The 22,771-nt window shown below is 40.2% G+C and overlaps 1 protein-coding gene across 6 annotated transcripts in view; it reads left to right on the top strand.

The window, feature by feature from the left end:
- Positions 1-22,771, top strand: part of pde4ca (phosphodiesterase 4C, cAMP-specific a) — a 32,799-nt gene that overhangs the window by 4,310 nt on the left and 5,718 nt on the right. For 2 of the 6 annotated variants that reach the window (XM_077724013.1, XM_077724014.1), the window contains 6 exons: positions 19,253-19,447; positions 19,835-19,879; positions 20,511-20,547; positions 20,621-20,694; positions 20,770-20,822; positions 20,900-21,012. In XM_077724013.1, the coding sequence (XP_077580139.1) occupies positions 19,253-19,447; positions 19,835-19,879; positions 20,511-20,547; positions 20,621-20,694; positions 20,770-20,822; positions 20,900-21,012 (517 nt within the window). Of the gene's footprint in view, positions 1-1,768; positions 2,660-9,510; positions 10,105-19,252; positions 19,448-19,834; positions 19,880-20,510; positions 20,548-20,620; positions 20,695-20,769; positions 20,823-20,899; positions 21,013-22,771 lie in introns of those variants that run through there. The other 4 variants (XM_077724018.1, XM_077724016.1, XM_077724017.1 and 1 more) reach the window with 4 other exon arrangements.

Genomic DNA, 22,771 nt, shown 5'->3' with positions numbered 1-22,771 from the left:
CTGCAGTCTTTTCCTGCCGGCTTCTTCTGAAATCATCAAAGTACACCAAATTGATGTGTTGGAAATAGTCTGTTTGACACCCAAGTTAACCATTGGCTGCCTGTGTGCGTCAGTCAAGGCGTGTTTTAAGTCTTAAGACTCAACTTCAAAGCAAAGTAAATGGGGCTGTATGATCAGACGTGAAAGTTTGCGCTGGAAGCATAGTTCTTAACACTTAAAATAGTCTTTCTTTGTTGTCAGTTATGTATATGCGTGACCAATGATGGGCTAAGGTTGAATGGCACCCTGTCTAAGACCCCCTTAGGGCCTGCTAAATGCATGCCTGTGCGAATGTTATATCGAAAAACATCAGTGGAGGAAAACTAAATGAATAGCATTATTTTTGATAATTGCATTTATTTTAAGGTTAAGTTTAGGAGGTATGAATACTGTAATAGTAGTTGACGGAAAATCGAATCAAACTCCCACTTGACAATAATTTTCTGGGGTTGTAGTACGCTAAAGTCATTTGGTTTTTTTTTCCGCCAATATGGTTGTATTTGGTTTAATTTACTGTACTTGACTGTTTTTAGCCTTGTGGTTGCCTGTTCCTTCATGTTTGACTCACTGTGCCCTCCAATCAGAGTGTATAATTGCGTGAGAGCAGAGTTCAATATTAAAGAGGAGGGCTGAATCAACAAAAAAAAACACTCACACACACACACATACACACAAATGCAATATTGAAGTATTGATCGACCAGCGCACTGTTATTACTACTGGCTCGGAGGCAGGTTGCTCACATGAAAAGGGGGAAAGCACATTGCTTTGTTCAGGACCTTTTAGTGGAATTTTATTACAGTTAGCACTGGTGCTGTGAGAATATATTGATATGGCGATGTAGTGTACTGATATATCGTACGTTTGTCAGTATGACTTTCCAGAGGAGCAAAATCTTTCCACTGTAATATTGTCAATGTTCACTCAGTGGCAATGAATATATGTTCATTCCAAGTAAATTAGACGTCAAGCATCGTCAATGGCAATGAAAGATAAGCATTGTGTATTTGTTATTGTCAAAATTGTAGTATTGCTGGAAATATTGCAGAGAAATATTCCTATTCTCTCAAAGTTTTTGATAGATTCTCCGTGACGGTGCAAAACATAAACTTTTGTTTCACTTTTTTAATAATTACATCCTCAACTATTGTAGATTTTTTTTTCGTTGTTTTTTTTATTGACATATAAAAAAAAATGTATTGCCATATTGTTAGATAATCGTATTGGGATGTAGCCAGACTAGGATGTCCCGATTCAGATTTTTTCTCCAAGATATTTTGCCTTCTAATATGTTTTTATAGCAGTGAAAATAATGTAACCAGGAAATGAAAAATCATATTTTGGGGGATTTAAGAGGCGGTCTACTGGCACCGTCTCAAAAAAGTCTGTTTACAACAAATGCATAATGCTTGTGATTCCTTTTTTAAGCAAAGTATTCCCACTCAACGGACATGTTGGTCCAAAAACAGTAGTCTTATCGCCTGTCGATACTGATAGAGAGTATCGGATGGGGACGCCCCAAAGTCGGCAGGTCCCACCCCTTCATCGCCAGTCAACTTTTCCAAAGTCCCATTCATGCCTCTCTGTGGTCCTTTCTCTCCCTCTCTCATTTGGACTTTCTTGGCCTGCCTCTGTCAACTGGTCTGCACCCAACCCCTCCTCGCTCTCTCTCTCTGCATTTCATACTCTGGGGAGATAGCGCTGTTTGTTGTTTCAAGCTGGAGTTGGATCCCACCACTCTCGGGGGGACAATAGAAGAGGGAGCAGCAGACGTGTGTTGTGGGCTCTCTGACAAGGACTGCGTGGGACGCTCCGCTCCGGGGAGCATCTCATGGGACTAGAAACCCTCTTTCCAGCTCTATTTTATCCTGACTGGCTTGAACTCGGCCGTAGGAAACTCTTTGATCAGATAGTCAACTTTGCAAAGGTTATTGGATGGTGTTTTTCTTCTAAAGATATTCTTCTGGCGGCTTGGTTGAACTTACTTTTGGATTGAAAAGAAGACCTGAATCGGTTGAGTGACGATTTGGGGGAAGAAGAATTCAATCTGCCGGGTTGATGCACACTTGGCTCGGCTTGACCGCTGAACTTTCTGCAAGATGAGACACTGAGGCACCGTGATGCGAGGCTTCAACCAGACGACGTTCTTTGCCTTTTTAGGCATGTGCTGAACATTTCTTGCGGCCCTTTTTTCCCGTGAAGACCAGTGGACATGAAGATAATGCTGGAGCATAAATTGAATTTCCACCTTGATGCACACTGATCCGTTAATTCTACGCAGAGATGGAAGCAAAAGCAAAGCTAGGAAAAAGCGCATAGGACCCACAAGGCCTTGACTTGCTGTAGCAATCAGCTCAAATCCAACTGAGTTGACTTAGTACTGTGATTCTTTCTTTTGTTTCCCTCAATCCTCCTAAATGAGAAACTCCAGTAGTTTCTTTGAAGTTCTTTCCAGCATGATATGCTTTCTCACAGCACAGAGTCACTTTCATCCTCACTTTTGACCGTTTTTGTTTTGACCTGCTGTTTTTCAAAACTACTCCAAGATGATGAACAAGGACTCTCGCTTCCAAAGGAAGATGCACGGAAACTTTTCCACTCGTAGGCATTCGTGTATTGGGTATGTATTGGTCTGTCCTTGTTTTTTTTTTGGTAGTGTTTTGCTCTCTGAAGCTTTGACGTTCTTTCACTATGAAAAATTGTGTTGAATTAACAGTTTTTAGCATTTAGGTTTCCACATTCGTATTAGACGATGCAGTTTTGAAACCAGTATGGCTGCAATTTTTTTGTAAACCATGTATTCAAATTCCCATTTTCTGAACCACTTAATCTCATTAGTATAGGGGGTGCTGGAGCCTATCCCAGCTGACTTTGGGCCAAAAGTGAGGATCATCCTGAATTAGTGGCCAGCCAATCGCAGGGCACAAGGAGACAAACAACCAAACACTAAAAGCTAAGCCCAATTCAGACTGTCCAATCAGCCTAGCTAGATTTTGCCAAATGGCAAAATCCTTTGCCATAAGCGCCATATTTGTTTTACTAGATAAAAGCAAACATCACAGAATTTTAGAGGCCATTTTGATGTTTTGATGATTGCAATATCATCCAGAAAATTGCAATTCAATCTTTCTTTATATAATATTGTTCAATCCTACTCGAAGGGTGGCACTAAATATTTTTAGTCAAGGCAGGATCATTTTAACACTTTAACGTTCAGATTTGTCTGGTTTTATATTCTATTAAAAAATACATTGGCAGTGAATGCAAAACATAGTTAACATGTCTTCCAATAATCGGTTGTTACTATGTTGGATGTTGTCGTTGTTGGAGTGTATACACTCGCTGCTGTGTTTTCAATGTCCTGCAGCCTGGGGGAACCTTTTTGGATCCAACTCTGTCCGCTGATTTTCTTCCTCGAGATCTACAAACTCGAGCAAAGTTGAAGTGTCGGTTGCAAATAGTTTGATCGGCATTCTGTAGTCAAGGACAATTTAGATTTTCTTAGAGAACTCAGCAAATTTAATTTCTCCAGTCCATTTGATTTTGAGCCTTGAAAAGTTAACTTGTTGCCACCATTGTTAGTGCTAGACAGTGCGTACCTAAGGTCATTTCTGGTAAATTTTAGATCCGTTTCTATTGATTTTGAAGGACTTTTGGGAGGCTTCTTGTTGGTTTGTGGTTTAGGATTAGGGTTCTGTATGTAGAGTAGGAATGATCTACAAATTGCTCACTAGGCAGAATAACCTAGAGGGCCACTTGCAGCCCGCGGGCCGCACGTTTGACGCCACTGCCGTAAAGCGTTCCAAAAGACAAGCCATAAAAGAGGAAAAGTGGACGGAAAAGTGATTTCTGCACTCTGGGCATGAGACATGTGCTCGAGAGTGTCATCCAATCTCCTCCAGCTTGTTGGGATCATATGAGAAGATCAGAGCATGAGATTGGAAGCCAAATTCACAAGTACCAAAGGAAGGAAAATAAGCCTTTTATTGTCTTCTTACCTGAATTTCACCATATGCAGTTTGCAAGGAAAATAATCTTGCAAGGAATGACCGAGGAGTATGCTGTGTGGGAAAAGTAGTAGTTGAAATATTTGCACTGATTGATCACATTTCAGTTCATTAATGGTGCCGTCATTTGACTCCTAGTTATTGCTTCCAATAAATCGGACACTACATTCGGGATTTTTAAGAAACAATTTGAAACGTAGAAATGTCAGACTACATTTTTTTTGTCAGTACATTTCAGATGAGCTCCAAGCGTGTCTTCTCCTTTTCATTGCAAAGTTCAACTTGTCTTTTCTCAGTTGATTTAATGAAATTATACCATGACTTTTTAAAATATATATATATATTTTTACAATTTTTAACTGTGGGAATGCCTGAAGGCATTTAATGTTGGTTTCTGCCAAGCTGTTTGTGCAAGGATTTTTCCAGATTCTCTGAATCTTTTCATAATTACAGACCACAGATGATCAAATCTTGAAATGATTTATAATTCAATGTTAAAACTGATCTTTCAACCAGTAAAACATTCTAAAATGGAAAGCATTTCTTAAGGTTTGTCACATCTTTGGCCACGAAATTCAGTATATGGCAAGATTTGCATATAAAAACACATTTTTATGACCAAGGCTAAGATTTGGATAGCGTGTCAATGACAACCAGTATTTTAATTGATGAAATCACACAAAGGCCGTGAGAAAAATAGCAAGTTTGTGTTCCCTTATTTTGTGGTAACATTGTGTTAAAAAGTATTTGATTTTCGTGGAACTCTGGGTGCATTGTCAGGGATCCAATTCTTATGTCACTTTGTTTGTCTTTTCCTGAAGCCACTTAGAAGATTGTTTTGGACTAATTGAACCATCTTTTCTGTTACTCACAAAGGATTGAGTTGTACTCTGCGTCACAACAGACATGGCTTTATTCGGACATGTACCAAGAGTATCAGGGTACTATTTGTACATTGCGTACACACACACACACACACACACACACACACACACACACACACACACACACACACACACACACACACACACACACACACACTCACACACAATTCTTTTATAGTGCCACTTTAGATGTGGTTAAATAAGAGCTTCAAATCCTTCAAATCGTAAAAAGGACAGTTGCTGCTCAAGGCGTTAAGCTTGAGGAGGAAATTGACTAAACATTTTTGGCCAAGGGTGTCAAACTTGTGGTCCGTGTACTGAGTTGTCCAAGTGGTCCAAGTCCACTCATATTTTTACTTCAAGTCAAATCCAAATGGCTTCAAATGTTGCGTTCAAACCACTTTACTTATCATCCAATTGACCAATAAAGTGTCTCTTTTCCTCCTCCTTCTGTCATTCGAAAGTGGACATCCAATCCATTCGTCCAATTACTGCCATCCCTCCTACTTCAACTGGATTGGCCATCTTTTTGGCATCAATAGCGGCTAAACTAACCTCACAGACGTCAACTTTACTAAAATGTTAACTTGACTTGTCATTTGTGATCAAAACACGAAATAGCAACAAGAAAGATGTCAAGTGAGGGCGCCTAATCAAAGGGCAATAGTGTCAATGTCAGAGGTCTCCGGATGCTCCGCCCCCTCCCTCGGCCAAACGCACACTCCTATTCATCAATACGGCCTGTGTGGCTACTCTGTGCGTCACGGCTGTACTCTAGAGTTTCAGCATGACTGATTTGCCCAATGGCCCCCAGAGCTTGATCGATCCCCGAGGGGGGCCGGCCGGCCGGCAGCAGCCCGTGACGGCTCCAACATAGCAACATAGCCCAAATTCAACGGCAACACCTCCTCTCCTAAGGGCGGGCGGGACAACTCATTCGTACAACCAATACCTTTGTGAGATTCTGTACTGTGGTGAAAGAAAAGCAGGCATTTTTTTTTACAACAAAGGTGTGTTTCAGAAAAGAACTTTATTTTTTTATTTTTTATTTTTTTTAATCTTTAGTTCTATGCCGCCGTTCTATGCAACCGTGTCAGATGACTGTTGGTTGTAGCCACTAGAGGGGGGAGCTGACTATCTTATGCCTTGGGCTGATACAGAGCAACAATGGGGGCTCTCTTAGATGCAACACCTTTTTTCCCCCCCTCCTACAGATTCTATCTTTATTCTTTTATAGAATAGGACCCACTTATTCTAAATGGTGCAAGTTATGTCATTTGCGTAATGTGTTAGCATTTTTCCCAAAAGTTTGTCTGCACTGAAACCACATATGGGTATGTCAATATTTAACATGGCATTAGTTGCCATTGAGCTCTTTTTTTTACCCTTTTTTATGACTTAATTCCACTTAATTTTGCATCTCATCCAAAAAAAATGGCCTCCATATTTTGAGTTATTGTCAGACAAAAACTCCAAAATATTCACATTTGCTACTCAATGATGGCCAATATGAGATATCCACCATATTATTTTTCTATTCATCATTATTTTGGCAAATTGTTGTTAGCACGTCCTGACAGTTGATGGTTCAATCCCAGGTTTGGACTTTCTTGTGTGGAGTTTGTATGTTGTCCCCTCGGGCCTGTGTGGGTTTTTTTCTGGGTACTCCAGTTTCCTTCCTAAAGATTTAAAAGAAGTGACCAGTACGAAGCTTTTAAGCGTCACACGAGCAGATGGCACATCAATGAATCATGAAATGACATGCTGATAGCCTTTACTTGAGTACATGACGTTTGGCATAACCCGGCCAAATATAAACCCCCCGAGAAACAAGCTCATGCCGACACCTGCTCTGGCTGCTTTGTGTGCATATCACGTACTACTTACTTACTGCCCATCCAGCTTTAGTCTGTTTGGGATGTTTTTCTTTTTTTTTTTTTTTTTGTGTTTGACTTAACGCGAGTCAATAACAAATCAAGTTTGTTTTGTCTGTGTGGTGTTTGACTAGCCTAATTTGCGTAGCCGCCCTCAGGGTTTGCTAATTTGTAACCATGCATTGATTGGTTACGCTGCAATCAAATCAGTTGAAATGCGTAATATCTTTCAACGGGTTCATATTCTTGATATGTGTTTTGTCAGGAGGAATTGTTTTATTCAATTGTTACTATTGAATGATGTTTGCATTTGATTTTTAAGGGAAATGGAACTTTTTGTGTTGATTGTGTACATTCAAATTTGATCAAATTGAGTGTTGAGATGGTATAAATTCACGTTGATATTTGAAAATATGGCAAAGTCTTGCACATTTTGTTCTTGAGGGAGTTTGCACTTCACTGAATGCCTGTTTAATTTGTTTGTGCTCTTTCCATTTAGCATAATTAATGTTGTTGGACAATAAAACAGAGGTCAGCAAAGAGACGTGATGCCGTCTGACAGGCCGAGACTCAAACACACAGCGCTCCTTTAACACGCTTGAAAAGAGCTCGTTACCCAGGAATTTTGCCCTTCTCTATGTGGGGCCAACATATGATGTCATGAGGCCCCTTTTTGTAAAAACAAAACAAAAAAAATGGACACTATAGCTTTGATAAGTACGAGACGATGCCACCCTGGTCATTTCAGCCCTCTTTACAAACATTTGGAGCAAACCTACAGTGTCTGTTTTGCTTCAGATGTCTGCTTTTTTTTCCACTCGAGTGACGCACGGCCACCAAAAAACTGGATAAGCATCTGCTTTTAGCGCCAGCAATTGTCAGTCTTGTAAAACTTTGTTAAAGTCGCTTTCCTTTAACTTTACAGCGTTTACAAGCCTTTTTTTAAGCCGAGGTTTATCGTCGACATTGGAAAATCTCGAGGCACAACCAGAAGAAGAAATGGTCATATAAAATAACAGTGCTGCCTAAATTTAATCCATGGTGTAGTAGGTCAAAACTCATGCCCAGACGTTTCCACGCGATCTCCCTAGGCTACGCCCTTTAAAGTCATACACACACTGATGGATCTGGTATAGTATCACCCCTGTTAGGTTCAAATTGTCCTATAAAGTTTAAAAGGGAGACAGGCTAGGCTGTTATCGACTTAGGACCAATGCGTTAAATTGCTTTGCAGTTTTGCTTGTTTATTATAACTCTTTTTGGGAGAATCTCCGTTGAAGTGGGAGGGTTGGCAGCGTAGGAACAAATTGATGTCAAGCCTTGGGTGCAATAATGTAGAAAAGAGCTTTGAAGTGTTCTTGCATCATTGGACGGTGTGTTTGTACTTGTTCTTTTTACTTCTCAAGTTGCTGATCTCTTAAAGCATTTGTTGAGGCTGGTCTTTCTTTCCAAATATCACAAACGGTAGCCAAAAAAAACACTTGCCAGTCGCTCATTCTTCTGATGCTTGCAAAATTGTCTCGTGTGCTATTATTCACTGGCATTCCGCAATATACTTGCTTTATTTTTATTCTATTTTACCTTTTTTTTTTTAATGATCAGTCAATGCATACAATTTAAGTCTTGATCTGTGCTAAACTCATTTCCAGATCTTTCTTTCACCTTGTCATTTGACTTGTTATGATCTGTAGTCCAAAAAAAATGCATGACAAGATTTGACATTTTTATCTTTTATAGGCATCTTTTCCTTAAATTTGTGTCAGTTTTTTTTCTTCTTCTAAACCTAATACTAATAGAACTAATCTAACTATGGGAATAGAGTCTGTATATCCTCATCTTCCTGGTCTAATGTCCAAATATTTCCTGTTTAAATTGTCAGCAGGAGTGCGCGCTACACTTTCATATTTACTTTACACATTTCTGGTCTTCGGAAATACATTGCCCCCTTTTCCAGAGCTGCTGACCTTGTGTGCTTGTGCGTGAGACCATGTTGTACGTTTACTAAATGTGTGTGTGTTGTTGTCTTTACCTAACATAGTCAAAGCATAATAGCCTGTTGCCAATGGGGGTTCCCCGTCCTGCGTTTGTATCAACATTGACTATGTAGGCGAGACAACAGGAAGGGGTTATCGTTTAGTTGCCCCCTCCCACTCATAAATTGGATGTCCATGGCACTGAATCCAAAAGGACGTCTACTCCCGTCAATAAGTCTGAGCGTGGATTGTTGTCTCACTCTTTGTGCCTTATGATTGGCTAGCCATTGCCTGGTATGTGTGGTTACCCGGGATATGCTCCAGCACCCCCTGTGAGGATACACAGTTCAGAAACGGAATGAATTTGTCAAGAAAAATGCTCATACTGTATCCTTAATGTCATGTCCTTATATCTGGATGACAGACTTTTGGTCAGGTGAAGTTTATCCAAATACCCCAAAATAGTCACTTGGCTTAGAAAGGGTTAAAGCGCCTCAAACATTTGTGGAAGGCAGAAGTCATGCTGGCAATGATCCCTCCCCCTTTCTTAGCTCTGACCTCAGTCTCTCAAACTCGAATGTGATACACACACTTGCAATGGTCACATGTGCCCCCCCACCCCCTTACTCTCACCTCACACACACACACATGTATCTTGGCAGGGGCACTTGGACAAACAGAACAAATTGGACAAAGACTTGAGCTAGCGTGGGTGACTGAAGTTGCCAGAGGGAAGAGGAAGGACTTGTTTTTGTTTGCTCTGCGATTAAAAAGGCGCAACAGCCCGAGGAAGCGGCCAGTGAAACAGAAGAAGAGCAAAAAGGGGGAGGCGAGGAGACGCATCGGACGGCAGAGTGAGAGAGAGAGAGGGGGGCCGCAGGGGCGACACATTTAGACCTCAAGCAACCGGGGATCTGTCGCTGCGTCGTCTTCGCTTCCTTAACCAACATTTGAAGATTGAAATCTCCGTTATCATCTCCCCGTCCCGTGTTCTCGGGATGGAGTGTCCATCTGGCTCCTAGATTTACCGTCCGGTCCAACCTGGTGGGGAATGAGCGTCCCCGGGAATCCGCCAAGTGCCACGGAGCGAGACGGACCGGAGGGACGGGCGGCGCTTTCCGGGGATGAGAGCCGACCCGAACCGTGTCGAGGGGAAGACGGAAGAGGAGGCTGAGCGTGGGTCGCCACCGGGAATCATGAGCGTGCCCACCAATTGCGGCTTCTGTCATTCCGCCGGGGAGAGGAGCGTCATGGTGCGCAGCGGGAACAAGTGGGGATCGCCATGTGCGGTCAACAGGCCCATTGACATCGTGCAGAAACGCAGGCGGTAATCCAATCAAACCTTTCTCTTCTTCTCATTGGGAGCTTGTGAGGGTTTTCTTCCACTTTGTTGGATAGACGCAAATCTTGGCTTTTTCCACGTTTCCACTACTTGTGGACTTTTCCTGCTTTTCTTTCTCTGAGAATAGTGTTTATTTCAAGTCATTTTGTGAGTTCATTCACCTCTCCCAGTCCAAATGAATTGGACGTCTGGTGTGGTCAATGGCGCGGACATATGAGCATTCAAAGTCAGCCCTCTCGTTTTAAAAGAATAGGATGTCGGATGTTGGCATGTATTTCTATACAGAAATGATGCATTAAAACATTGTTATAGTCTGCCAGAAAGTCAAAAGTTTTTGACGGATTAACTGCGACAGTTCAAAAGTATTGTTTATTTTTTTGCAATTCGCTTGACACTTTAATAGCTGTAGCAAAAAATATGTTACAATTATTTTCTGAACCATCTATCAATAACTGTCGTGTCTCCATATTGTAGTGAGCATGCTGTATTGGGAAGTAATAAAATATGTATTTTATCTTCATAAATTCCTTTCAACTTCAATTTTAACTCAAAAAAATCAACTCTATGGTCCCGATACCTTTTTAAATTCATTTAAAAAGTGTGCAATAATGCAAAAATAGTTCAGTTGAAAAGGTATGTGCAGAACGGTCTTAATATGGAGGCTTTTTTAGTTTTTCATAGGAAAAAAAATGAAGGTCATTGCTTGGATGCTCTTGAAAACTTTTTTGGGGAGAATGCTTGTTGCCAGTCTTTTTATTCTCTTTAATGCTTGACCTATTTTTGTTTAGTTATTGTTGGATTCACTTGAAAGAAAGAAAAAAGTATTGTCGTGATGGAGATCCAAGCTGTAAAACTCGTAACAAATGGGTCTAAAATGCTCAGAGTTTTAGTTTCTCTCGTCTCGATGGAAACTCCAAAAGATTTGATTTCTTGATATAGAAGTGACACCGTTTGTCTTTTTTAAATGTCGACGGAAGCCAGATGGGTCTTGCTCTATCCTACAATTATTTTATGAGCCTTGTTTTTTATTTAATGGAGTCTTGCGGGTTTTTAGGGGGTCGTCATGCAGTCACTGCTGGAAAAATGAGTTGATGCTAGAGAGTAAAGGTCTGTGTCTCTCTCCATGATGTTCTCTTGAGGAATGGGATGTAAAAGCCACATGTGAGATGAACAACCGTGTCAGGCTTCCGTGTTTAATGTACTCATTGGACAAGCAAAAGTGATTGATGTCCAAATGCTGACCTTTTTTAGGCACTGCATCTTTTTCACTTGTTCTCTGTGACACCACATCATTTAGTGCCGTCATTATCAGTCTTTTAGACCACAAGGCTAGAGTATAACAAATGTACTGCATTCACATTTTGGGGCCACATCCATCCACATAGTCAGGCTTAAAAAATAATAATTAAAAAAAATATATATATACATACATATACATATATATACATTTATTTACACACATTCATATATATACATACATACATACATATATAATACTTTAGTCTTTTCTTTCTGTTTATGTTTCATATGTACTGTTAACGAATGCAGTTTTTTATATGTATCGTATCTTGTGCTGACCAGGCCCATCTGTCAAATTTTTTAAGTAAATGTGGCCCCCCGGGCTGAAAAAGTTTGCCCACCCCTGATTTAACCAATCACATTTCAGCCACTATTTGTTTCCAGGGTCAGAAATCTATCTCACAGTTCTTCACACAATCAACTTTAAAAAAGCGTCGATAAGGCTGTTGTTGCTTTAACCAATCAGATTTCGAGTTGGCAACACCACAATGTATTGTCGCCGGCGTAGTAATACGTCATTGCCTTGTTGCCTTGTTACGTCATCGCTTTCATCAACTATGAGGCTAGTCATTAATTAGCCAGAGCTATCAAACTGTATTTGGAGCGCACAAGCAAATATTGTGTTGTGTTGATTTAAAGCTATTTTCAAGACAATATGACAGGACAGGCCCGACTTTCAGCATTAGCTTCGATGGCGATAGTAAAGAAAGAAGAAAGAAAGGAGGATGGATATTGTGTACAGTTAAAAAGGATTTTTGGTGAGTAAAATATGGCTATATTCCTAAATAATATTGTGGACCAAGTTCTGTTTGTATTTAATCACTAAATGCTGCTAGGAAGTGTATTTTACCCCATTTTTGTGCATTAATTTATTTTTATTTATTTATATTTGTGTCACAGCTGTAGCTGCAGTTGAGGTCTTGGTACACAGTCGATTGGTCACCCGTTGTCCAATCAAATAGTTTTTGAGGGTTGGATTGAAGGCGGTATGAGAAAATGCAAAGACCGCCACTGTTGTAGTTGGACGCAATTTGAAGTCCGAACACTTTAAGCAGTCAATTTATCTCTTTGGAAGAATTTCTCAGGAGTAACTTGTTAGCTCCACTCTATCCATCTTCTGCTTTGTGCAATGAAGTCATCGCCAGCTTTGAACAGAAAGTGGCGTCACCGCCAAATCGCTTTATGTCATCATAAATATGTCCAAAGGTTTTTTTTTTTGCTTGAATTATCAGCGGCTTTGCACGGCGGGGTGAATCAAGTAGAAGAACATGGAGACGTCACTCGTCTCTTGTACTTTTTACACGCCGATGGAACAGTTTGTTCTTGTAAATCAACTTTGGAGTTGACGTTAATGCTCATGACATCTGTTAACTTGTACTGCTGATGTCCACTGATGGACTTTTTGTGCTGGATTGCATTATCGCTTCATTAACGGACACTTACGCAAAGTTGGAGGCGGCACTTTGCGTAGGGTTTTTTTTGGGGGGGGGGGGGGGGGGGGGTCCTGAAGGACGTTGGTTTTAGCTCATTGTCTAATATTGAATCCAAAATCGGGAAAATGGTTTATGTTGATAAAACATGTTTGGTTTTTTTTTATGTCCGTGGAGACAATGCTTTAAAGTGGGTGTGACTAGTTTTTTTGTTGAAGTAATTTTTGGGTGCGGAATCCAAAAGTTTTAGCTCTAGAAGGTCAGATTTTTGAACAGAAGGATCCATGTTTTCTTTAAAAAAAAATGAAAATGACCTGTACTTAACATATGGCGTTTTACTTTAAAAAAATAAAATAAAAATACCTCTTGACATCCCATGAAATATTTCATATTTAGAGGCAATGGAATGTTACTCTGCTATGTTTTTTTTTTTATATATATATTTGAGTAGTTCTTGTGGTCTTTGAAGTCCTTCTCCATCATTGGTGAACCGATAATTTTGAACCTTTGTAGCTATGTAATATGGGGCTGATATCCATCCACACTTGGAACCCATTTTTTTGGCAGATTTATTGTTGCTATAGGTTATGACTTTTCATAGTTGGAGGTATGTCTGCTTTTCATCACAGTCTTCAGCCTGTATTGTGCTGTAGCACAACCATGCTTCTTGTTGTTACTGTTTCGGCATCCCATCATTCGTTTATCGGTTCAGTTCAGTATTTTTTAACACTTGTTGATTTGGATGTAATGTAATGAAAGTTGACTCTGGTTGAAAGATGTTTCCAACAACTGGCGTGCTGAAAATATACTTGACCATTGGACACTTTCAGGTAAGGAAATTGGCATTGTGCGCTGTGGTGAAGCCTTGAACTTTTGTCCACCTCTTGTCATTTGTTCTCTCTTTACCGCTCCCCGTGTCTGACTTCCCTTCCAAGTCATCTCCTCTCACTTGTCTCATTGCGCTGGCTTCCTTGCCAGACCGTTCCAAGTCTGCCGTTGCGTATTGGACGTCGAGGGTAATGACTCATGACGACGTTTTGCCTTTGAGCCAATGATGTCATTTCATACACGTGTGAAACCAAGAACATTTCACTCGGGTTCCAAACCAGCACCTACAATATATCTATATCCAACATTGTCAATGGCGGCCAATTAATTCATTTATTGAATCCGTTTGGCTGGGAAGATTTATGCTTCCCAAAAATTGCATTTTATAGCATGGAGCTTCTATTTCCTTTTTTTCCATACTTTTCCTGACCATTTCTTATACCAATATTACCTTTGTGAGATAAGTCATATATTTATTATAAATATTTTTCCTTGCCGAAAGAGTCCAGTAAAATGTCGTTCCGTACTCGTCTTTTGTTTACATTCGAACAGCTGTTTTGAGGAGGGATATTGGCTCTGCCTAACATACTCCAAACATTAGTTTTTGTTTCTTAGGGAGCATGCCGCTAACTTCAAAAGTTTTATTGGTCACCCGGTGCATTTTTTTATAGTTAGGCCTGCCATGAGACGGTTTACATTTCTGCCAAAATGTGTTTTAGGCAGTCAAAGGGTTCTATAACATAAAAGTATTGACCATTTTTAGGTGTTTCCTTAGTTTGTGCATTGGGAGTGGTGATCATTTATTGTGTTCAAACTTGTGAACAAAACTAAAAAAGCAAACTGCTCTTTAACAGCTAATTTGACTTGTTTTGTCACCAGCAATCCGATCTCACTGATTTACAATTCAAGTGGATTGGACCACAATCGGTCTTTCCCCAGAAAAAGTCTATGGGAGCGGTTGTTGTTTTCCAAAGGAAAGATCTAAAGCTGGACCCGATTACAGTCGTCCTTGTCGAATAATCATTGTACACACACACACACACACACACGCCACCTTATTCACTCACGCTTGTTTCATTTGCGGGCCAGCTGCTCATTTTATGTGCGTGCGTCATTATCCCATTACCTGCTTGGAAAAACATGCAAATTGATCACAGCATTCAAAAGACTTTTTCTTGCTTACTTACTTTTGAATACTGAAAACACTGTTGTGGCCTTGCACAAAGTTCTCTTTCTTTTTAATGCACGTCCTCTATTATCAGCAATGATCCAAAGAAAAAAGGTCAGTGAGGTGGCAGCGTACATTCATTTTAAAAAGGGTCTACACCCTCTTCCCGAACAATGGCTATACATTTCCAAAAAAATATTTAAACATGAGTCGTCGCCTGGCCCTGTTTTTGTAGCAAGGGTGAGACGACATCAGCTAGCAAGGATTTGGTTTCGCTTCTGTTTTATTGAACGAGTTTGTGAAGGGAAAAAAGGCCACCTGAACATTAAGCCGCTTTTCTCATGTTCTCCAGCAATCTGTTGTGGTGAATAATTATGTTTAGAATAAGTAATATGTTAGCCACACGGTCACAAAAGGACACCAGGCAACGCCACAAATGGAAACTTTTAACTCTGTTTCTATTGTTTGGATGGATTTTATGGATGGGTTATTGCATAGTGGTGAATATGAGCTGCAAATAACAAGTTAATTGTAGATAAAGTCAGAAAAATAACAAATTAATTCTAAATTAAATCAGAAAAGGACTTAACATAGTTATTCCCAATAGGAGGGTAAAGGGAGTCGAACTTAGTTCAAATGTATTTATGTAATTGGCCCGGTCATTATAGTCAAAAATTAGTATAAAAGTAAATATATTGTTAAAATGTGGTAGTTATTTTAATAGTAAAAAAAAAATCTAATCCTACTTGAATGAATGAACAAATTCTAATCAAGATAATTAATTATATCTTATATTTTATGTCCATTTTTTATTGACTAAATATAAAAATGTATGCAAAAAACTGTTACCTTATTTTAATAGTGAGATTTATTTTTTTACATTTTGTTTAAAAGGCTATGTTTACATGCAAATGCAAACATTAAATTAAATGTTTGAAAAGAATACATTAAAATCTATGAAATTATTGAATTAAAAAAAAACAATTCACAATATTTTTTGGATGTAATACAAACAGAAAACTCCATGCAAACAAACATGCAAAATTCCTCTGAGTAAGACTCCAGGCACCCTTAAAACCTTGGAACCCAGATCCAAAAAAATTGGTGCATAAATCACCACTTGACATCTTTAAAAAAATGTCAAAATTGTCGACATTCTCGTCCAGAATGATGCGTCGGCCCCACGTAAACATGAGTATTGTCCATTCCTCCGGCGCGGCTCCAACTGGCCCATTGGCTCCTGTACTTTAACGACCCCCAGATTGAAGCGGCATTGGCGCGGGAGGCCGTGACGCAGGCCGAGTGTCCGATATCGGCACCGCTGACAGGGTGCCATCCATCACGCCATCGCCGCCACGCAACTCTCCCTTTTATATTTGTTTTGTTTTGGGGAAATATCTGTTGCTACAACAATTTTGAATGATGATTTAGTATCAGTGCCAATTCAGTGATTTTTATATATTTATTGACTCACTATCTAGTATTTGTACGTTGCAGTGTCTCATCTGGCCAGTAGAGGGACCCTCTTTTTGTGATTGAGTAGCTAACTGCTTCTCCGTCATCTAGCGTCATTTACTGCGTAAATCTCACTAATACACACATATACACACACACACACTAACCAAGATTTATTTTGAAGCAATTCAGTCTTGGTTGGTATTTTCAGCATTTATTATTAGTGGTATTTTTAGAGCGAGATGGGAAGGAGTGAAAAGGTGGGCGGTGTGAGACACGAACAATGGACTCACATTTGGGACACATTGTTTCAATGGGAGACATTTTATTTTGGCTAGATAACATAGAGTAGTCCGCGAAACGTTGACCTTTAAAGCACACTGAATCCATGTGTTGATATATTTATCGTGTGTAAATTCAAGCACAATGGAGGTTGAGTATTATTATTTTTTTTACGTTTAATCTTATGAAAGCCCTTAAATTTATTAAAACACAATCGCATTCCTGCTCTCGCCGACTTATGTAGTTCATCAAAGGGGATAAAGATTAATGCTGTTATATTATTTTGAGATATAAACTGCTAGAAATAGTGTTTGTTGTATTATCTAATGACTGACTTCTAATATGGAACTTTTGTTGTATTTCATGTTCAGTATTTAACTTAATTTATTTTTTAACTATGATTTTTCCATATTCTACTGATCCAGCAACACATTATTGTTTATATTTTAGTGGTGAAATTAATCAATTTGTATTGATATTGATTAAAAAAAGGCAAAAATCAATAAATTGGACATCTAGCACCGTCAATGGCAACCCATAAACTAAAAACCACTAGTTTCTGTTTATTTTTCTCCCTTTGTTAAACTGCAAAGCTCAAAGCAAGTGAGCACGAGCAAAAATGAAAAAAAAAAATACTGGAAGTGAAGCCATGGCGAGGGAAAGTCGTGGGCGATGTTTTGATCTGCGTTCTAATTTTAGCTCCTCTCGCGCTTCAAATAGAAACCTCGCCATAAATATGCATGAAGGAGCGGTTGGGGCTTGGGGGGGGGGGGGGGGGGTTAGTCCACCCCGTGGTGCAGAGGCAGGAGGGGGCTCAGTGTACACTACCTGAAATCCTATTTTTAGCTCCGACGATTCCTTTCTCGGTCTATTCCCTCATGCGAGGGGCTGCTAAATTTAGCTGCTGGGAGACAGAAGCGTGATGCGGGAACAAAAATAGAAAGGATTTTACGGCGGGCCAATGCAGAAATAGACAGAGGGGGGGCTCGCATTTTGCGGGGGCACAAATTGAAAAATAGAAATACTGGAGTGGAGCCATCTTTAGATGAAGCCCTTAAATCATATTGCAGTGATATTGTAACTCTATTTATTTAGATATCAAGTACAAATTGCCTTGTGGAATGAAATCAAATGTTAGTGAAGTATTCTAATGCCAAAAAGAAAGACTGTTGTATAGAAAAATGTAATTGTACTCATTAAGGAATGTGATTTTTTTATCATTTTATTTCAAAACACAACCTATATAAAGCTAAGTTGACCATGTGGAAGATGTGAATTGTAGCAAAACAATGCAGAAACCTCCAAATACGTCAACGTCATCAGGTCTGCGTGCAGAAATGATGAGTTCATGTCAGAGATGACAGTCTAAAAATAGTCTAGTTTTCAGGGAGGGGGGACTTCTTCCTGATCCAATATGAAGCCCAGTAAAGGGGAGTCCAGGACCTTCTTTACACGAGCCTCTCTGACTATTTTCATTATATTTTGCCATTCTGCTGACATGCCAATCCACAGACACGCTGTCAGCCGCAAGGGCTGATGGGTAACACCTTGTCCAAACAATTACAGGAGCTCCAGTGTCAAAAAGCAGAAGTGCAGAAGGAAACTCACTATTATATCAACTCTTCATCATATGGATGACCATCTATTCATTTATTTAGGCTGGGTTAAATGGTCTGCTGAAAAGTCTTACATTTTTAATACAGGCTTTTTTTTCATCTTCATTTTCCATTGCATTTAGTTTCAATGCTGTCGTGGGGGTGCTAGAGCTTAGCTCACTACGAGTGGGGGGACTTCCACTAATTGCACAGCACAAGGAGACACAACCATTCATGATTACACTCACTCAATTTAGAGTTTTCAACCAGTTGTTATGCATGTTTTGGGGATGTGGAAAGAAACTGGAGTACCCACAGAAAACCGAAACAGGCCCAGATAACATGCAACTGTCAATGGCGCTGAACAATAAATGTGAAGTCAAACTAGGATAGACCAGGAGTCCTAAAAACAGAGTGAGCTGACAATTGAAGCAAGTGGAAAATCCTTCGTTATGCATTTTGATGTCTTTTACGGTTCAATTCATAATTCATTCATCATCATTCATTCCTAAACACACGACACTGATTTCTTCCATTCACAAGTTGGAGCAACTGCAGTGTGCAAAAAAAATATAAAAAATAATAAAATAAAATGCTCTTCTTGCCATCATCCTCCCTTCTCCACCCAATGGGATGCTGCATGAGGACAAGACGCTGGTCTGTTACTGACTATTACATAACAGCATGCCCCGCCCCCTCCGTTCATGTGACTGCTACAAACACACTGACTGCACTGTATGGGGGAGGCGGGGGAGGATGGGGGAGAGGAGGCTGTGTAGAAAAGAGCAAGAAATAATGGAAAGATTGGAAGGAAAAATGGAAGAATACATCATCCTTTTAAGCCCTTTTTAAATGCATTATTGCTAATACGACTTATGAGTATTGTTGCACCCACACTATTATCGATTACTAATATGCCACTAAAATGGGGAGTCCTAAAAAAATAATAATAGTTCTACATGGCGTCCAATCGTGTGGCGTTTAATCATTCTATTACTGTGTATGTCATTCATTTAGGAATGATTTTTTTAATAGTTTGGTCATGAAAATCCTGTCTTTTTTTTGTGTGTCCGCAGCTTTGATGTAGAGAATGGATTGTCGGTAGGGCGCAGTCCCCTTGACGCTCAAACCAGTCCAAGTTCTGGGGGTCTGGTCCTGCAGGCCAACTTCCCCCACAGCCAGCGGAGGGAATCCTTCCTGTACCGATCCGACTCGGATTTTGACCTGTCGCCCAAAGGTCCCACGAAAAATGCCTCCACGGCAGGTGACCTGTAAGTCATCCTATTCTTCTTGTCATTTAACCACCAGATTCAATAGAAATAATGCCAATCGAAATGTACTGCTTATCTAAATATACTCGCATTATTATTAATATTTTTAAATCGACACTAGACCAATACGTGTGGGGCTTTTATTACTGCGTTTGTTTTACAATTTCAACATTTTAATAGGAGAATATTTCTTATTTTTTTAACAAAATAGGACGATTTGCTTCCTCATTGGCTGCCATTGATGCTGCCGACACTCCCGGTCAAAATGGAGTGGACGCCATGAATGTCAGCCAATGAGTTTAGGCATATATTTGATAGAGTAAAGATGCGGTGCAGGACTTGCACAAAAAAATCTGTTCAATTCCTCACTCTTCCCTGTTTTTGAAGGGAAGAGAGCTTGAAGCACTGGGAGGTCAACTGGTTGTCATCTCGGTGAGAGCAACACCATTCAAATCAGACAAAATCAGCAATTTGGTTGAAGCCCTCTCCCCCCCACTGTTCAACAGCTTCCTTCCCTAAACCTTAACTAAATACAGTTGAATTCACCTTTGACCCCCTTTGGATCACCTAAACACCGTTATTTTTTTTAATAATTTGGAGTGTGCATGGAGCCACGTATTGTTTATATTGCATCCTTTTCTTATATTCACCTTGTTTTGTTACAGTGCATGATCTTGTGGTTATGACTACAGAAAAATGTACTCAAGTTTTTGTATTCATGTTAGTTCCTTTATTGGAAAATGTGAAAAATTTTAATGGTACTTGCTCAACTCTTCAAAACTGCATTTTTAATTCTAATTGCTTTTATCAGTAGATTCATTTTGTAAAAGCAATTTTAAGAGAGTACATTTTTCTGTGTCACCTTATTATCTAAACAAATTCATTATTAGAATAACATTTTGCCAATTTTAAGAAACTTGACAACATTCTCACTAAGATTCTGTTGCCGGCTGTCAAAGACACTGAAACATGATCATTCACTGTCAACCCTCCCAGTCAGAAAAAAAATGGCCGTTTGTGTATTTAATCATCTTATTTTGTATTGCTCTATCTTCTCATTTAGACACACAGAAGACACCATTGTTACACCATTTGCACAGGTAAGTCCTCCGCCTCCCAGCTTATGAATGACAATAAATTCCAAAACAAAAATGGCGCTGACTGATTTGGCAGGTCCTGGCCAGCCTGAGGACCGTCCGGACCAACTTTGCCGTCATCACTGGCCAGCAAGATCGGCCCGCCAGCAAGTCAGTGTTTCCATCACTTAAAAACGTGCAAGCAATTGAAATCTTATGAACTAAAAGGATGATTCGTGTCCACAGGACCCGATCGTCTGGCAGCAACCCGCCATCCATGTGCAACACCAGTCTAGCAGGTCAGTTTCCCCAAATATATAATGGATAAATTGTGTTTAAAAAAATGATAATAATAATAATTGTGGTGCCGAAACAGAGGAACCGCACCAGCAGCTTGCCATTGAGACTCTGGATGAGCTGGACTGGTGCCTGGAACAACTGGAGACCCTGAAAACACGACACTCGGTCAGCGAGATGGCCTCCAACAAGGTAATTCTACCACAAATGTGCTTTGTAAAGGAACTTTTGAACATTCTACCCCAAAAATCTCTTTAGTCTATATGCCTTTGACTTAAGTGGGCCCTCAGTGCGTGGAATTTGCATGTTTTCCCCAGACTTGTGTGGGTTTTTGGTGGGTACTCCAGTTTCCTCCTACATACCAAAAACATGCATGCCAGCCTAGCTGGTTGAACACTATAAATTCCCCCAAGGTATGAATTGGTTATTCATCTCCTCGAGTCCTATGATTGGCTGACCACTAATCTCAAATGCCTGAAGTCAGCTTGGAAAGGCTCCAGCGCCCCCCTTTTGAGGATAAATAGTTCAGAAAATGGCTGATTGTACATATATACATATATATATATAAAATAACTTCCAACTCCAGAGTTGAAGTCATAGCCAAAAGTGCTCACGGTTTACTTCCCAAACTACTTTAACGGCCCTGTGAAATTGTAACCCTTCTTGCCATTGAGTAAAAAACTCCATGAACATGAATGAGTGCAAATAGCATGCCAATGGAGACAAGACACGCCCCCGTCCCCCACTCGTGTCGAAAAATGTGAACGAGTATGCAAAGGCATCCCCTCCATCCGTTCATTCTTCCTTCTATCTTCCCAACCCCCCTTTCATGACTCTCTTCTTCTTCTTCTCTCCTTGCGCTTTTCCCTTGACTGAAGCCTAACTAACGGTTGCGTGATTCCACGATGAGACCGCCCACACGGCGTACACGTGCTCTTGGTGGCATCACGCACATAAGTGCCACTCTGATATATCCTACATCTACTGTACGTCGTCTGCCCGGAAACATGGCGCTCACGTGGCGGCGTCCCGAGTTTCGGTGGGAGGGAAGCCTGTAAGTTGAATAAAAAATTCAAGTTGTGATTTTCATTCACTAATTTTCAGCGCAAAATGCATATGATACAATAACACCAAACCATTCAAGTGAAATTTGATGATTTTTTTGGGGAGAAAACTGCCATTTCGGGGGATAAGTTACACAAGTAACTTCAATGAACAATTGTTAATAATGATGTACTTCATAGTATTATGAATGAATGCATTCATGTATTTTTAAGAATACCCAAAATGAATCATAAGAAATGCATTGCAGTGTCAGTGTTGAATAGAAAATGCCTAGTTTGTGTTTTCCATGCTGCATTTAATCTTTTACTTTGCACCATATTTGTTAATGAGAATATTTTGACACTGCTGTGTCAGCACATTGTCGTGGAGACACTTTCCCACAAATGATGCTGCTGTTGTTGGTGGTGGTGGTGGTGGTTGTTATTGTCCCCACATGATTGTGGTTCGTGATGTTCTCTTTATTTTTGGCTCCATGAATGAAGAGGCAGCCCCCTCCCCTCTTGATTCTCATCTCTTTCATCATTTTTCTTCATCTCATCTTCAAACTTTAGTGCACATGGTGCGTGGTGCAACCTCCAGCATCAACACGCTGGGCTCCTCCCACTTTGTGTAGCTTTCCTCCAATGGCTGTGCCGCGGCTCTCCCGGCTCTGCTGCAGAGTTGGCCGGATTGGTCGCTATTCTTAGCTGGGTTTCGTTTTTTTTTTTTGGGAGGGAGGCGTGGATTGGAGTTACTCCTTCTCGCTCTGTTTACACACACGAGAGCAAGCTGGAATTGAGTGAATGAGGCAGAGTGGGGAAGGAAGGTGGACCTCCCTCCACACGTACTTCCAGCGCTCCCGTTCCTCCGCTGGTATCGATCCGAGCTTTCCCGACCGACCGGGTTG

This window comes from Stigmatopora nigra, chromosome 9 (assembly GCF_051989575.1).
Source record: "Stigmatopora nigra isolate UIUO_SnigA chromosome 9, RoL_Snig_1.1, whole genome shotgun sequence".
NCBI lineage: Eukaryota > Metazoa > Chordata > Actinopteri > Syngnathiformes > Syngnathidae > Stigmatopora > Stigmatopora nigra.
Note: the sequence above shows the minus strand (reverse complement) of the source record. Positions and strands in the feature narration are given on the sequence as shown.